Source organism: Dinoponera quadriceps, unplaced genomic scaffold, assembly GCF_001313825.1.
Source record: "Dinoponera quadriceps isolate SergipeBrazil2010 unplaced genomic scaffold, ASM131382v1 scaffold2379, whole genome shotgun sequence".
Taxonomy (NCBI): domain Eukaryota; kingdom Metazoa; phylum Arthropoda; class Insecta; order Hymenoptera; family Formicidae; genus Dinoponera; species Dinoponera quadriceps.
This window is the reverse complement of record NW_014556633.1, coordinates 213,139-229,760: the sequence shown is the minus strand read 5'-3', so window position 1 is coordinate 229,760 and position 16,622 is coordinate 213,139. Positions and strand designations below refer to the sequence as shown.

The window sequence follows — 16,622 nt, the reverse complement described above, 5'->3', positions numbered from 1 at the left end:
GCGGGACACCCTGCCGAGATGCAATCCCGGCGTGAGAGATCGTCCACTCAAAATCCATCCCCGTTGCATCTCCGTTGCGTCGCATTTGCTGTGTCAATTATTTTTGTCCCGTGATGGTATCATTCGGGCAACGTAGCGGTCTTACGTAGCTCTCTAATCTCCGGACTGATAGCTTCATTAATGCATCGAAGTGTTGTTGGAAACAAAGAGCCCCAAATTCGTTGAATCTCTTCGGGCGGAACGGAATCGTACGGGTGTCGGCATAATCGTCGCACAAAATTCACAACGCTCGATTAAGATCGACGGCGGCTCAGCTGCGGCGGTATCTTCATGGGGACGGGCGCGTGAAGCAACTGTCGCCGTCAGCCCAAGATTAAACTCGATAATATTCGCGAATTAACATATTTTGCTTTCGCGTAACGAATGAAGGTAATTAAGCGCGGCTTTCGCCGGCAGATGTGAGGAGTAAAAAATTCGGCGAATTAAATCGCGAGAGATTTCGCGAGTTCTCGCGTTAACGTGGGCGAAACGCAGCGAGACTCTGTCGCGACCCGGCGGAAGTGCAACCCCCGACGGTGGTTCATTGAGTTCTCTCTTTTCCCTTCGTGCCGCTCTCTTGCAAGAAAGTGCACGCATACCAGCGCATATGGTCTCGACCGCGCGTTGCGGTCTCGCGCACGTAAACTCTCGCGTTGCGTATGAATGAAAGAGCGAAGGTAGCGCGAAGGGAGTCGCGTGACGCTCGTTCCTTCGCGTATGTACGAGCGTATGAATGTAAGCGCAGATTTTTCGACCGTAACACGGCGGTCAAATAGACTTTACTCTCTTGCATTTCAACTTCAGCTTCAAGTTCGTATTATATATTAAAAGGACTCACGATAAATCGTTTTTCAAAATGCGTCTGTCAATTTAGGCTTCTTTAGACACGGAGAGAAGCAAAATAAAAACCTAATAAAGAGAGAAGAAGAGAGAAAGATACAAACGAGTGGTGCTAAAAAAGGGGGGAAAAAGAGGGGGCACGCCGGAAGTGGTTTCATCTGGCTCCCCCGTTGGTCTGACCTGTTGAACCACCTCGTGACCGGAAGTACACTGTACAACCACGGGCATCACGACGGTGCCCCTCTTTCTCCTCTCACCCTGACGATGCGGCGAAAACAACAAAGGCTTCTTTCTGCGAGGCGACACTTTATCACCACGCTGTTTACCTGATTACGCGACCGTGATTTTACCGGTCTTGCCGTTGCACCGGTAAAATCGACGACGGCTTTGTTCTTTCTTTCTCATCCCGTATCCCCATTTTTCTCTTATCTCCGGCTGATTCTTACAACCTACTGTGATATCACACATGCATTTCCGTCACTTAATCAATACACTTTGTCATGTTTAGATTCACGTTGTCGATTTTGTCACGAGGGATATTTGTGGAATTTTTTGACTTTGTTATTCGAATAATCCGTACTGTAACGAGAAGTAACGGTGGATCGATCTTCGTGATTGAGAAGAAGAAAATATAATCGCTCGCTTCTCCGTAAAGAAACGCGCGCTTTCACAATTCTCTCGTCAGTTAGACAACATTGTTGTTTCCCCCCTGAAACGATTAAAGAGAGCCTTCTTAATGGCGATAAATTTATATTTTCATTCGCGCACTTGGCAGGACGCTGGCGTACGCTTGCAAATCCGAGGTGAGATAGGGGTGAGCAGGAGGGACGACTCGCGTTAACTAACAATGAAGGACGTGGATGCGTGGCCGAGACAGGTCCGGGCCATTGTATCCCTGGCACAATGCCTAGCCGGGGAGCAGTATGTGCGCCATAATAATCTGTCACCCCGTATAGCACCGCGTATGCCGCATAATACGGTGCCCCACGGACGGGAGAGACGGGGTTCACCCATCCGGTTCTGCAACGAGTGACGTCACAGGCTCTTGCGTAGCACGAGCTCGTGGCGTTGGGCAAGTGTGATTCGCGCATTGATCACCGAGGGTGCGATCGAATAGCTAGAATATATTTTTTCCCGATATTTGCTACCTTGCCAGCTGAAGTCAGAGATAAGAGCTTGAAAAGGACGATAGATTCTCGTATCGCGAGATATATTTCTAAAAATACACAGCAGATAAGATAAAACGATGAAATTCAACTGTCAGAATAAAGATTCCGGTGCAATATATCATTATCAAACAGACTTATTGAGAAAATATGTTCAGATTTAACTGTGAGACTTATCTCGAGGGAAGATTAAACATTCTTTTCATTACCAACTACATTCATTAAACATTATATTTGTTTCGGAGCGCAACGAAAGATTTTATTCGCGCGCAGTTGTACGTGTCAGTGATAAAAAAAATGACTTTGATTTTTCTGACAGTGATAAAGCAACATCGAATCTTTTTTCCTCGGACACACTCGCTGGTTAAACCTGACTCGAGCACGAAAGGAGCGGAAGAATGAAAGGGAGGAAGCGCAGATGACGCGCGATCGCGCGTGTGCCCGAACGTTACACGGTATTAGGAAGGTGAACCCTTGAATTAGGGCAGTTGGCAAATATCCAGATTAGGGGGCCACCACGCGAGGAGTTTCATTGAAAGTCGGTTATTTCAGGTCGCGTTAGTCCGCAGGAGCCGAGTTCATCCGCAAAAAGGAGCGATTTTCAATAGCGCGATGCAAATGCGGAGTAATCGCGATTGGACTCGAGCGGAGATTTGCGAAACACCGGCAGATGTGCCCATCGCTTTCGGCGCGACTCGCGTGACTTCCCGCGAGAACTGATTTATCTCAGCTCGTGTATCGAACCAATATCGGTGCCGGTGCTGGACATGCCTCTTGGTGAATTATTCGCGCGGCAAATTAAATATTTCTACGAGACACTCAGCTTCGGTAGGTTGCAGGTGCGTCGCGCTTAATTACGCCCGGTCGATTTCTCGGCACTCTCGCGCCGATAGTCACCTCGTTACTTATCTCTCACATGTCCGCGTGCAATATACCGAACGAATAAAAATGAATCGATTACGCAGCTGATGGCTGCATTGCAATCTGTGTTTCTCGGGGAAATTTGAGAGAAAAGCTCGCTTACTCCGGTTAACCAGCTTCTCCCCTGCCATTACGTAACATGCGTATTGCCTCGATATTCGAGTGATCTCTCGCGCGCGTAAGAAACGTAATACGCTTAAAAAGAAGGGTATGACGTCACACGCGAGGTGGTGGTACACGGCGCGTGCCGCCGNGGGGGGGTAAACGGGGCGAGCAGCAGGCGCCCCGAGGAGTCCGCGAGGCAAGAAGTCCGCACGAGTGGCTGCTAGGGTGTCGCGCGGTGGTGGGGGTGGGCGCGTGCAGCCGGCCTGCAGCTGCCTCTTCGCGCTGTCCCCTCTCGCCCTACCGCTCCCCCTAGTCCACGCGTCGCGCAGCCGCCACTCACCACCCCTCTGATTCGGTCGCAGGGCACAACTCAACCCCGGAGGGGAACCGGCGGGACCACAATTATAAGTAGGGGTGCTCCCGGCCTTGCTACCTCCAGTCGAGGGTTGCACTCCGTGACGAGCACGCGCGGGTCGCTTACCCACAGGGTCGCGCGCACGCGTGTGCACGCATCGTAATTGCGCGGGAGTAGTTCGCTGCTGTCGACGAGTGAGGGAGGAAGAGGACCCGAAAGATCGCCATCTATCGTGGCGCTCGCGCCGATACTGTGCCGTGGCTGTCGCGGTGTGGCGCTAGTGTGGCCGATTAGTGGCGCGACAGAAACGTACGGTGATTCTCGAGGAAGAAGAGGGGGAGAAAGAGACAGGTGTGTACGAGGAAACGAACGGGCGATTTTTGGTCGGACTTTTGATACTTTCACGACGCGCATCTCTGCGGCTGCGGGAGTCAGTACTAGCGCGGCCGCGGTGCGGTGACTTTCGTCGCGGTGCCTTCTCGTGTGTGAACTTCGCTCCTCACCTCTCCCTACCCCGGTCGCAAAAAGAGAAGGCCTCCCCTCCGCCGGCGCGACGGGCGCATTGACTCTCGTTCGTCTTCGACTCGTCACACACGGAGCGGGTATCCTTGGTTCCACCACCACCCGAGCTTGCCCTCACCATCGGGCCGTTCCCCCTCTCTTCCTTGCCCCTCGACCCTTCCGCCCTTCTCCGACACGGCGGTGCTGCCGAGGGACTATTCCTCGCGGCGCGACGACGGTCGTTCAGTGCGCGTCTCGTCGTTGTTGCGACGATTGGCGAAGTGGAGAGTTTCGTTTGCCATCCCCCCCGGCGTTCGCCTCTCACTGGATCGTCTCGCTCGTGAATTGAGTAAACAGAAGAGGAAGATTCATCGGTGAGAAGAAAGAGGAGGAAGAGAGAAAGAGGGAGAGAGAGAGAGAGAGAGAGGATCGTTCGCCACCTAACACGGACGCGAAGGTTGTCGTTCCCTTCCCGGCGAGCCTCTCAGCGTATCGTCGTCCCACGGATACTGGAATTAAAGTGTGTCAACGGCAAGTGTGTATTAAGAAAAAAAGTGAGAACCGCGCGTGAGAGAGAGAGATCGCATTTCTCGCGACGACGACATATTCGCGGTATCGGCCAATCACCAATCGTAACGCACTGTTCGCGCGCAGTGCACAGTGGGAAGCGAGGCAGCGACGAAGTTTGTTCCGCGCGGTCCGGAAACCGCGAATACCAAACCGGCGTTCGCACGCCCGGCGCGACGCGTTTGTTCGTTCGTTCGTCCGCTCGCTCGCTCGCTCGCTTCCGGGACGGGAGAATCGCGCACGGTGCGTGGCTATGCAGCAACCCCGCGGCGTCGTGGCGAGTAGGTAACGCCAACGAGACGCGACGAGCAGCGCAGGGGGTGCATCCGCGTCTCCTCCGCCGGCTGGGAAGCGCCGGCGGCGTGTAAACACCGACGGGATACGCGTCGTCAACATGTGGACCACGATGCTCGTGTGGACGGTCGCCGTCGTTCTCCTGCCGACGCCCCGAGCGGTAAGTGTCCCCTCGAACCCGCGCCTTTGGCGGACACTCCGTTTCCTCCTCTTTGCCTTACGCAAGCGTTCTCACGGATCCTCGCCGAGAAAATTCGGTGAAAGCTAGGAATGCATTACACGTTGTGCGAGTCGTGCTATTGCGAAGATGATGCTCGTTCGGGTTAAGCCGAGACGCGACGAATCCGCGATTTCGCAAAAAAAGTATCCGATTCTTCAACGGGAAGAAAATTGAGGGACGGGATTTGTAGTTCCAACGGTGAAACAGACCTCTCGTCCGGTGTGTCGGTAAAACGTCATCGCCGATACGCGGAAACGCAACCCGTGATTGAGTTACGTGCGAATGAAACAAGGATTTTGTAAACATTAGTGACACGCTTGTCACGTGTCGTATCGTAATTACTATCGTACGGCAGGAAAAGGAGGGAGGTTTGTCAACTCTACGCCGGAACTGTCGTCGACCTTGAGCATTTCGATTCGATGAATGGCGTTTCGGAACTCTGAATAAGACTTCGCGGGGTAGATTTATACGCGCGCATAGATCGCCGTTGTTGTGCGAGAAAAAGGAAGGCGCCGCACGACCGTAGCCGCAGATGCGCGCGAGAGATCGGAATAGACTCGACGTAATCGACTCGCGTTTCATAATGATCCATAATACGTTCTCTCGCTCGGATCACTTGCGCAAGTCGCGGTTTATCCGCGATTGAGCATGTTTTGTGTGCGTTTATCCGCGATACCTATGACACGTTATTAAACGGCCGTGTGACCGCGATTATCTCCTTGAATTTAACGTCAAATCTATGGTCTCGCAGTTGATCTAATCCTCCACTGAAAGAAAGGATTTCTTCAAGTAACACTTAATTTTCCGCCCAACTTACACTTACGAAATTGATCTGTGCGGCACAGTGAGTTCAGTCACGTACACAATGTGTGTTGCTGCTCCAGTTATCCCAACGTAATCGAACTTATTGCATTTGACGTCCTCTTTCTCGGTATTTCGAATGCTACGAGTGGTGCACGAATTCCGAGGGAGTTCTTCCTGGGAGAGATGTCTCCCGGTCCTCTCTCCGCTCCCTCTTATTCTCCCTTCGCGTGCGCACGCATCTCCGACGATACTTTCGATACCGTCAATCGAAGGGCGCGGAGAGGACCTTGCTTGTAAGCTCGCCAATTTTTTCGCAGGAATAATAAATTTCATTCTGGGCGTTCCGTGCGATTTTGTAACTCGGCAGGTAGAGTTTGCTACCTTCCCGCGGTGGTGTACCTACCTTCTTAATCCCAAGACCTTTTGACTCGTTAATGCCGTATACATTCTTAACTGGCTTAACTCGCTCTTCCTTTCTTTGCAAGGAGGGAGAGGAGGAGAAGGAGATTCGATTCTCTCAAGCGTACAAAATCCTCTTTCTCCGCTCTCTTACAGTATAAAGCGTCCCTAACGGCAGATTCGGCCGCACGCAACTCTAAATCTGGACGCACTCTTTTAGAAGTGTCTAACCCCGCTTCTGTTTCCCGTTCCACCACCGCTTCCTGGCCGGCCCCCGTTCTTCTGCTACTATCGCACGGTGTTGAGAGAGCGCGCGGCCGCTTATTCGTGAAACTTGGCGGAATTCTCGCAGGAAAAAGTCCTTTGTTACGCCGGATGTGTGCATCAGACGAGGTGTGAATCGCGCGTCCGAAGGGTGGCCGGTGCGGCGAAATTCGTTTTGTGTGACGAAACACACCGCGCGTCGGCCTGGTGTGTCCGTAAATACGCGCGGCGGCCATTCTCCGTTCCAAGAATAGCCTTCCAGCGCGCCAAAAATGAGATTCCTCATCGCGAGGGCCTGCGCCGGTATACGTTCTCTCTCTCTCGTATGATGTGTATTGCGCTCGTTTGCGACGCGAAGTAACGGGACGGATTTGCTTGCGACGAGGGGTCGCGCGCTTTCCGTCCGCAAGCGGTGATAGCGATCGGCGACAAAGGCGCAAGGTACGTTCGTCCGAGGCGAGCTCTGCGTCTCGAGCAAATAAACTTGGGTAGAAGCAGCAGTCGCCGCACGGAAACGTAAAGGAAGAAAACAAGCGCGCGCGTGCCGAAGACAAAAAACGTTATTTATCCTTTCGCTTCGCAAAAATAGCCGATCGCCTTTGCGAATGCATCCGCGAACGAACGCGCTTTATTTCCGTCGCGCAAGGTCGCGTGGAACGTCTCACTTGCCGAACTCGCGATGACGTGACGGCGATACCGTCGATCGTGACGATGCATCTCGGTTCCAGTCGAAGGGAGACTCGTAGGAAACTCGACACGCGTTACGGAGTCTATCGTACTATTAGAGCGTAATGATACTCCAGCCCTTAAAGAAGCGTAGAAAAAAATCAGTGGGCGACTTACCGTTTATCCCATTTCCTGATGCCGGAGAGCTCGTATGTGCGTGTAATCGATGCGATCGCAAGACGATCCGCGAGTTCGATAAGGAAGGCTAATGCCGAGCTCCGTCGCTCGGACCTCGCGAAAGGACTTACCGTTCGCTCTCGGCTATACAATATCTCGTGGGAAGCCTCGTCTAGAAGCCTGTTTGCGCGCGCCTTCACACACACACAGGTATCGTATACGTGGACCGTTTGTGTCCACAGCGATCGAGCACTCTCTCGGCGTCGCGACGACGTGGACGGGAAAAATGGCAGACGTGTATTTTGACGTCGGCGCTGTTTACACGACGTCACCGGCTCAATCACGGCGATACTTCGGAGGAGACGTTAACTCGCTCTCTCCATTTCCCCCGAGACTCGCGTGCTTTTCAGCGGGAGGAAAGTGTTCCCTGCAACGTTCGGGAACTTCGCCCGAACGCGCTCGATCGATTAAATTAAACTGAAACCCTCGGCAAGTAGGCGCCGAGTTGAACGCGTTTTCGTGATTCAACAGCGACGACGAAGCATCACATACACGCTCTCTCGAACGACCGAGGAGACGCGCGCCCTTTTTGTCGGGTCGACTCGTTGCTCGGCTTCTCCTCCTGGGAGACGTGCGTGCGTGACACGCGTTCGCAAAAACGCGCGCGCACACGTGCTCCTGCGGCGTTTCACGTCGTGGGGCACGAGACGGCGTCCGTCCCGGAGAGAAAGAGAGTCTCTCGTTCGACAGTGAGACGTTTTTCATGCTTCTCGCGCGATGATCCGAGCCAGACCACATTATTGAAGCTGCTTTGCACGTGAGATCATTGAAGGTACTCCGCGTGATTCGACGCCCCTGACCTCTTCTCTTTACGCGACTCCCTGTAATAAAATAGATCTTTTACTTACAGGAACGTTTTAGTTTACAATATTAGTTTACTATAGATTGAAGCAGGCACGATTCGTAATGAATAGAATAATTAAATTAATGTAGAAAGAACATAAGATGTATTTTATGGAACGTTTAAATTTTAGTGGAATGCCATAAAAGAAGTCAACATAGAGAATGTATGCGCTGTTATATATAACCTACATTCCTAATTAATCGTTAGCGAAACATTCAACAGCGATCACTTAGAGTCGAATTTACTTCTCCATTTATTAATGTTCTTAAACCGAGTCCAAGTACTTCTTCCTTTAGGCTTCAATGATTCCGCCGTATTATCGCTCTTCAACGTGTTACCGCTTAATATAGTATACGATACAATTTTAATCTAACATAAATAGGCAAAGCGATAAGCTTGCTACTTGATATTAATATGACAATTTCAGTTTTTTTTTCTTGTTTTTTTTTTCAATTTTCCAAATTGCGTTCTTTGCTGATATCGTTTTAACTCATTTCGAGGGCTTCGAGAATTTCAGGAACGACACCAAGCTGACACGTGCGTGTATGATTTTCTTGCAGGTGCACGCCTCGGGGGTGTTCGAGCTGAGACTAAAGTCCTTCGTGAACGAGTACGGCAAGGACAGCCTGGGCAAGTGCTGTTCCGGCAGCGTGTCCAGGACGGGCGAGTGCTCGGGCGTCTGCAAGACGAGGTTTCGGGTCTGTCTGAAGCAGTACCAGGTGAAGATCGACACTACGTCGGCGTGTACGTACGGCGACGTAGTGACGCCCATTCTCGGCGAGAACGTGGTCAACCTCAGCGCTAATGTCGCCATGTCGAGCTTCACCAATCCCATCAGGTTCCCGTTCGAATTTACGTGGCCGGTGAGTTTCTCTCTACGATGCATGCACGATTTCGTCGAGACGAAATTAATAATTCTTTTTACCGTGTGGATGCGTTAATTAAAGACAAATGATTGTGCGTGCTTCGGCCGATTCGACGCGATATTCAACGCTGAATATTAGAAAGTCGCATCTGCCTGCGAATGAATTTTTGCCGTGGGAAAACTCGTCGGACTTTCTACAGCTGTGATATCCAGTGATGACGTGAAACACCGTGCCGTTGTCTCGAATACGCGTAGGATATCTCTTTGTCGAATTGTGCGCGCGGTGATTTACAAACTTTCACGGACACCGCCGCGTCGTGTCGACACGACGTCTTGCGAGAGGAGTGCGTGTGTGGCGATTTTTTCCTCCTCTTCCTTTCTCCCTCTTTTTCTATTTACCGGAGCCGTGAACGATTAGCATAAGCGATTTAATGTGGGACGTAAGAAATGTTGACGACCGTGTGGCGACGAGTACAGCGCGTTCCATATAGTGAGGCGACGCGTAACTAGAATCGCGAAAAAACACGGAGAAAAAGGCAATTATATCGGCTAATGTCGTAATTTTCGTAATGTAATTTCCACTGCAATATTCACGTGCTAAATATCCATGCCACAATGTTACGCGATCAAAAATAAATCGTTGATAAAGCGACAGGTTTTTTTTTACAGATTTTTACGAATATATAAATTACCTTCGTAACTGTTATATAAAATGAATATGTATCATAATTGATCGAGCCCGCCTTCGTTTCTCCGAGCGCGAATGTGCGAGAGGAACGCGTAAAACTGGCAATAAGTCGGCAAAAGCAGCGAACTCGATACTCAGAGCATCGCGAAAAAGAACAACGCTTCTGTCCGTGACTGGATGCTAAGATAGTTATCGCCAACGCGCGCGCGAGAAATTGCAGAGAGGGAATCGCGCGTGTGGACAAAGTCGCCGCCCTTTCGCGGCGATGTTACCTCCGCGTATAGGTAGATGCGCTCTCGTCGGCTCGACTAATTAATGCGGACTCGCCGCTGCATAACGAGACCGAAAACCCGTTCGTTCTCGCCGCTCCTGAAGGTCGCCGTTGCCAACTATCATACGAAAGAAATCGCGAAGACAGATGGACGGACAGTGAGTACACGTGGCTGTCTGCGAGCGAGCTTGCTTTTTTCCACGTGCGCGCAAGATATAATAGAAATCTTGCACGGCGCGTTGTAAATTCCGACGCGCGGTTTCGAATACGTGTCGTTTTTGCCGATGCCGTGCGCAATTGCGTGGAAACGCCGTGGTCGAGGAAGAAGACGCTGCACGCGTCGCAACAGGTCGGCGCTTGCCACCACTTTGATTTCTGTCTTGCTTGACGCGCGCAATTAACGAAAAGGGCGTTATCTCTGTCCATCTCTTACATGCGTTGCCCGGCACATCTGCCTTTTTTCCCTTCCTACTTTCGCGCGTTGCAAAGCCGCGAGACAGGTTGATTGTGTTGAAAAAACGAGAGCGTGTACGTACACTGTATACGGGGGTTGCGTTCGTTGCGTGGCACGCACGACGCGTGCTGGCGTCGCTTGCACGCGTGCGTGCGCTTGCAGTCGTCGGTGCAACGAAGAGAGAGGGAGCCGAATGGCAGATGCCGCTGAGAGAAAGGAAGAAGTAGGGACAGAGAGAGCGACAAGGGGAGAGTAGCACTTGTCTTTCCCTCCTGCTGTTGTTGATGCTGTTGCTGGCGATGCTTTGGCTTTCATAGGCGTCGAACGGAAGAAACTCGTGATTTGCTCCCGCGATTAACTTTAAATCGAACGACGGGAAGGTACCGCGTCTCTCAATTGTACTGGAAATTATGGCCTGTAAGTGGAAAGAAGAATGCTCAGTGAAATTTTTAACAACACGGGTAATCGGAGTAAGTCTTGTTGATTCAATAGCGATATCATTAAAACTAATACTATAATTCAGACGTACTTAGCATGATAATTTTAATATTTGCCATTAAATCAAGCAGATTTACTCCAATTATGCTGCTGTTGGAAATTTTATTGATTCAACAGAATTTTTTCCATGTGCAGATCATGGCTTAAATTTCCGATCTCTATCGATTCGGTGAAGATCGAGAAAAGCGGCAGAGAGAAAAAAAGTTTCCGAGAGTAAAAAGGAAATGGATCTTTTTCCCCAGATATTATATTTCCTTTAGTTATTCCATTTTGCAATCATGAAAGCAAAAATATCACGTTCGTTCTCGATTATCAAATAAGAATCGGCGTTAATAAACATGCAAAGCGGAAAGGATATAACTGTTCGAACGCGATATTATATAAACGTCACCAAGGCTGCGACGTAACGTGATTTGCGCGATTCGCCGATTGACTATTTATCGACTTCAATTTACGGGGCTGAGGATACCGCCGCGATCGAGGACGGGTCACGCAAGCTAATCATCCTCGTTTTCCGCGTGCACTGACTGCGCTCGAGAGAAAGAGAGGTGAGTTGGGCCGAAAGTATGCGCCAATGCGCCGCAGCATCATCCTTGGGCGCGCGTCAATCCTCTCGTCGGTGCTCGCGCATTTTCTGACTACGGTTCCGACTATGAGACCGACCGCTCTCTGCAGGGCCGCCGGCAGCAGATGGCCGGGGCCTTTTGCGCCTCTACACTTCCCACGTACTCTCTCTTTCTCCCTTTCCGTCTGCGCCGATCTTTCTCTCGAGCGAGCGGAGTTAAATTTACTAACCCATATGGCGCCCCTCGTGCCTCTAACGAGCGACTCTCTCTTTCTCTCGCTTCTTGCATCTACTTATTTCGTTTCTGTATTTGTCCGTCTATATGCTCTTTTTCCCCTTTGACGCCGTTAGTTTCTTTCTCGTCGGAATGCACTTGTATTTTACCGTGCGTGTTCGACGCGCCGAAATTAATCAGGTTTCCCTTTCTTTTTCTACAGTATATTAAACGTGCATCTGTCAGTTGGAGTACATTGTATATCGGCTGGGTTTTGAAAGCAAAATAAATCTCTCTCTCTCTCTCTCTCTTTCTTCTTCTTCCGCTTACACCCGGATGGTACGGCACGTGCGTTCTTCGACATTTACCACCGGCGGTTCGCGCCCGCAGCCCGCGTCCGATAGGACGCTATCGCGACGCAACCAATGTCGAAATTATCCCGAGGGAGAGAGATAGCGGTTACCACCCGGCGGCTTTGATGTAGCATCAAACGAAGTTTGTCGGTAGCCTCGACTTCTCGGAAGAAGACTTGTTCTTTCGGCGGTTCCGGATATCATCGACCGTGCTCTCGCGCGAATCGTCGGCGAAATAGTTCGGAAGCAACGTAAGCCGCAATCGCTATTCGGAGTAGGATTTATTTTTGCAGCTTCAAAGCGCCCGTCGTCTTTGTTACACTTTGATCTCGGTGCAAACAGTTCGACGGGCGAGGAGACGACTCCCGGCCAATTTCGCTGTATATACACACCGAGTGTGCGGCTGTAATTTAACGAGCGCGCGAATTTCCTCCTTACTCGCTCTGAGCGAGCGAACGGGACATTTTTCGACTCTCGATTTAGCGCGTCGCGTCGCGAGTGAGTTTGCAAAAACCGGCGTGTTTTTTACGCCACGAGAGCGATTTACGAAGGTGGGAGGGAGGAAAGAAACGAATTAGCGCGTCGTTGCCGTGGCTGATTACGCTCCGAGCCTGCAATTAGTAAAATGACCGGGGCGTATACGCGACGTATCGGACGAACCGATAAAATAGCCTCTATAAATAACAGTTACGTGCAACTCGCGTAAATCACTTCCATGCTGTGCGAGCGAGACGCGCGGATTAGCATCATCCTCTCTGTCACGATAGTCGAGACAGGTTCGTTTGGATGTTCTTACTTAATTAGCGGCGCGACTCTGCGAAATCGCGGACGAATTATTGGATGCCTCGTCGTGCGTTGCGTCTCCCGGGCGGCGAGGTGAACGGACGATTGATCAAAACAAATTTCGCATCTCGGCGTTATACAATTCATTAGCGACTTTTCAAGCGACAAAATATGCGAAATCATTCCGTAGAACGACAGATTTATATCGCCTTCGAAACATCTGTCCAATAGTCGAGGTAATTTATTTTATAATCTTAATTAATTGTAATACACCGACGGAGACACTTTCGCTGGAGAATAATCAGCTCCACACGCGTCTGTGAGAAAGTTATCGTCTCGAGGATCAAGGAGGAACGAACAGTCATCCACGCATTTGTTCAAAATACTTCTCGACAGGACCTCTCAAAGGACGCTCTCGTGTGTTTCCATACGTAACCTTCGCGCATGCCGCGATCTTCTACACACGCGCTGTTTGTTACGCGTGCGTGCGTGCGCCTTAATTGGCTTACGTTCGTGTACACGAGCCGCCTTATTAAAACAGCACGAGGCGACCCGCGACAGTGCGACCACTGTTGCCGTGCTCGATCGTCGTCGGCGAAGTGCACCGACGACGCTGCATTACGCGATTTTCCGCGTGCGATTATCGCAAACGCGTGCAGCACCTCCATTCTTCCGCCGCTTTCGTCATCCAGTCTGGGAATTCCTCCGTGCCATTCTATCTTTAGACGCCCGTTACTTTCTTCCGCGAGATTGCAACCTGTCGCGCGCTTCTCCGATGACGAATCGATAACAGACGTTAATTTGCGATATTCGAGGGGATCTATCAAGTAGCATCTTTATCGACGCTATAAAAATCAATGCACATTGCGGAAGCTGTCTGGTGAGTAAACGCACGAGTCGTAAGCATCCTCGAGTGCGTTTTCGCGGAACGCGATTGCGAGCCCGAGGAAGAACGGGGTGGACGAGGGGGCCGCGAAAGCGGTGGGAATCGCGAGGCGTAGAGGGGGAGGAGGGAGGAAAGGTGGGGCCCGAGAGACGAGGGCCGAGCGAGCTGTGGGTCCCACGGCCGAAAAGGCTGCGTGATTCGCGTCCCAGACGAAGGCACGAGCGGCGAAAGGTCGAATGAATGACCGAGCGAGCGAGCGAGCGAGTGTGAAGCGACACCGGCGCATCGTATCGCGAAGCGATTTAACGTAAATTACGTGGACATGAAAAAGAAGGGAAAGGCGACGACGCGACGCCTCAGTTCCCGAAACTCGCGCGTATTTTTAGTTTCGCCGCGCAAGCTAGCGAGACACGCACGCGATCGACCTCTTTCTCTACCGGCCGATTCTTGGCCGCGCGCGTCACTTCACTTGTTTCCTTCCTTCCTTCCTTTCTGCCTTCATTTTCGCGTACGTGTGGTGTCTGTTACTCGACACCGAGAGGTCACTCTCGGTGGTCGCAATCCTTCTCGCGCAGGATGTGTTTTAAACAATTTAGAGTTAATTGTATCGGTATTTGACTCTGCACGTAGTAATGAGAAAATATATTTAGACCTGATACACGTTCTCTTTCTCTCGAAAGAACGAGTGTTCGTTCGCGATAGAAGCGGCGAGCCACCACCGGTCGTAACTCGGTAACGGTAAAACTCGCGAAGTTCCCTTTCGCCAGTCGACGTGAATCGAGTTCGGGCTCGAATTTATCCCGCGAGAGCGCAAAAGTGACGGCTATCAACGTCTCAGGTAACGGTCGCGATGCGTCGTTTCCCGATGCGCTTCCGGTTTCCTCTCTCTCTTTCGCTCTCTCAGATTCATTACGATGTCGCCTGGGGCACCGTTTACGCGGAAGTATTTCTTAACCCGTTTCCTCTCCCAGGCTCGCTTCCTGCCGCCCTTTTGTCGCGCGAGTCTCCTCCTGGCTATAAAAAAAGGAGCTTTAAGTAGAGGGGTCCTGCGTGATAATGACGAAATAGCTTTTTGTCCCAAGGCTACTTTGCCGTCTGCCGCGTGTGTATGTGTCAGCCGTCTGTTTTCGTAACTTCGGGGGCGAAGATACAGGGAAACACAAAGATACATAGCTTTCTTTCACGCGAGAAGCTATTAATTGCTGGCACGTCCGAAATTATCCGTCTCATTCGCGCGGATCGCCCAGAATTCGGCCGGGATGGTTAAGAGACGTCGTCGGTGCAGTTAAAATACAGCACGTCACACCTTCTCCTCGAGACCCCTCGTGGACGCTGATGCGGGTGAACCTTATTGACTGTTTCATTCGTCCCACGAACGATGGAAAAGCGGCTGTTATTGTCTCCTTCCCTTCCGGCCGACCCGGGATTAATTGTTGTATATATAGACATCTTTTTATCATGCAGATCTGCGAAAGGGGAAACCGGTTACGTCGATGTGTATCATCGCCGTTCTTACGTTACAGAATTCCTCCGTGTGACGCGACGACTAGTGATTGATTAGAATAAGAGTCGAAAGTTGGAAACGCTAATGGCCGATCGAAGCGAGCATTAATAAAACAGGCCGCATCGCTTCACATTAAGGATGGCCCGTGAAAGCGTGACTTTTGTTCGCATTACTGCGAACGAGGAAGGGAGCCATTCGTTTCCACTTACGAGTAATTATATCGCTTTTTCGTGCCGCTCGCGTATAAAGCTTCCACATTCCTGCGCGGCGTTTCTCATTTCTTTAATATCAACGTCGGTCATTACCGAAAAATACTCCCTCTCTCTTGATATTTTCGATTCTCCGGTAATCGGCTGCATGGCGAGGATGGTCGCTGTGTATCCGTCTATTTTTACACGTCCTCTCATTCCTGGTCGCATAGCGACGGCATCTTGGCGTTAGGTAACGCGCGTTTCCGCGCTCGCGGTGAAATTTTCGCGGCCGCCTTCGAAAGGAGGAAGAGGAAACCGAGGATAACGAGCGACGACACCCTCGCGCGGTGCATTTACATGCGACCGTTCGCCCTCCTTCCTCTTTCTCCGCGCGACCGTTTTCCGCGATGATTAATACGCGCGTATATACGCGTTCCGAGATTGCAGCTACGTCCTGTTGTACGTGAAGAAACGCGCGTCGGCAGAGAGAGAGAGAGAGAGAGAGAAGGGAAGTGGATAAGAGGAGGAGGACGGTCTGCTCGCGAGCGAGATAGCGGCGGCGGCAAGAACGAGCGAGACGGAGAAATCGAAAGAGGAGCACGCGGGCCCGAGGAGAGGAACGACGGCAGCGGAGGAGAAGAAGGGAAAAGAGAGGCGAGAGAAGGTGGAGGTATGCTGCGCAGCCGTGGGAACCGACTGCCGAGCGAGCGAGCCGCGCTTTCCATCTCGCTCCATCGTCCTGGCCGCGCCTGCCGCCTCTCTCTTTCTCTCTCCCTTTCTCGTTCTATCGCACCGTCGTCCGCGCCGGTCTCCTTCTCTCTTTGTCGACCCGCTCGGCCGTCCGAGGACCTCTCTCTGATTCTTCTCCTCTTTTCGTCGTTCGCGAGGAAGGGAATCGCAGGAGATGAGCGTTTTCCTTCTTCCCTCGGCATCCTCTTTATCGTCCTCTTCTCAATCCCCGCAATCGCCGCTACCGGTGCGCAGCACATTGTTCCCGCGGAGAACCGCGCCTTTTTTCGTGCCCGACCGCGATTCCTCGCCGATTTCATTCCGATCCCCCGTAATAAATTAGTGGACGATCACGGTGGCATTTGTCTTCTCGACGATTTATCCCCCTCCCCCCCCCCC

General features: G+C 51.4%; 1 protein-coding gene across 1 annotated transcript in view; it reads left to right on the top strand.

Annotated features, from left to right (window-relative positions):
* The first annotated feature begins 3,522 nt into the window (after positions 1-3,522).
* LOC106747935 (neurogenic locus protein delta-like) overlaps positions 3,523-16,622 on the top strand; it is a 35,927-nt gene continuing 22,827 nt past the window's right edge. Inside the window, exons 1-2 of the mRNA XM_014625988.1 lie at positions 3,523-4,948; positions 8,783-9,085. Of these exons, the coding sequence (XP_014481474.1) occupies positions 4,889-4,948; positions 8,783-9,085 (363 nt within the window). The 5' untranslated portion in view covers positions 3,523-4,888. The remainder of the gene's footprint in view (positions 4,949-8,782; positions 9,086-16,622) is intronic.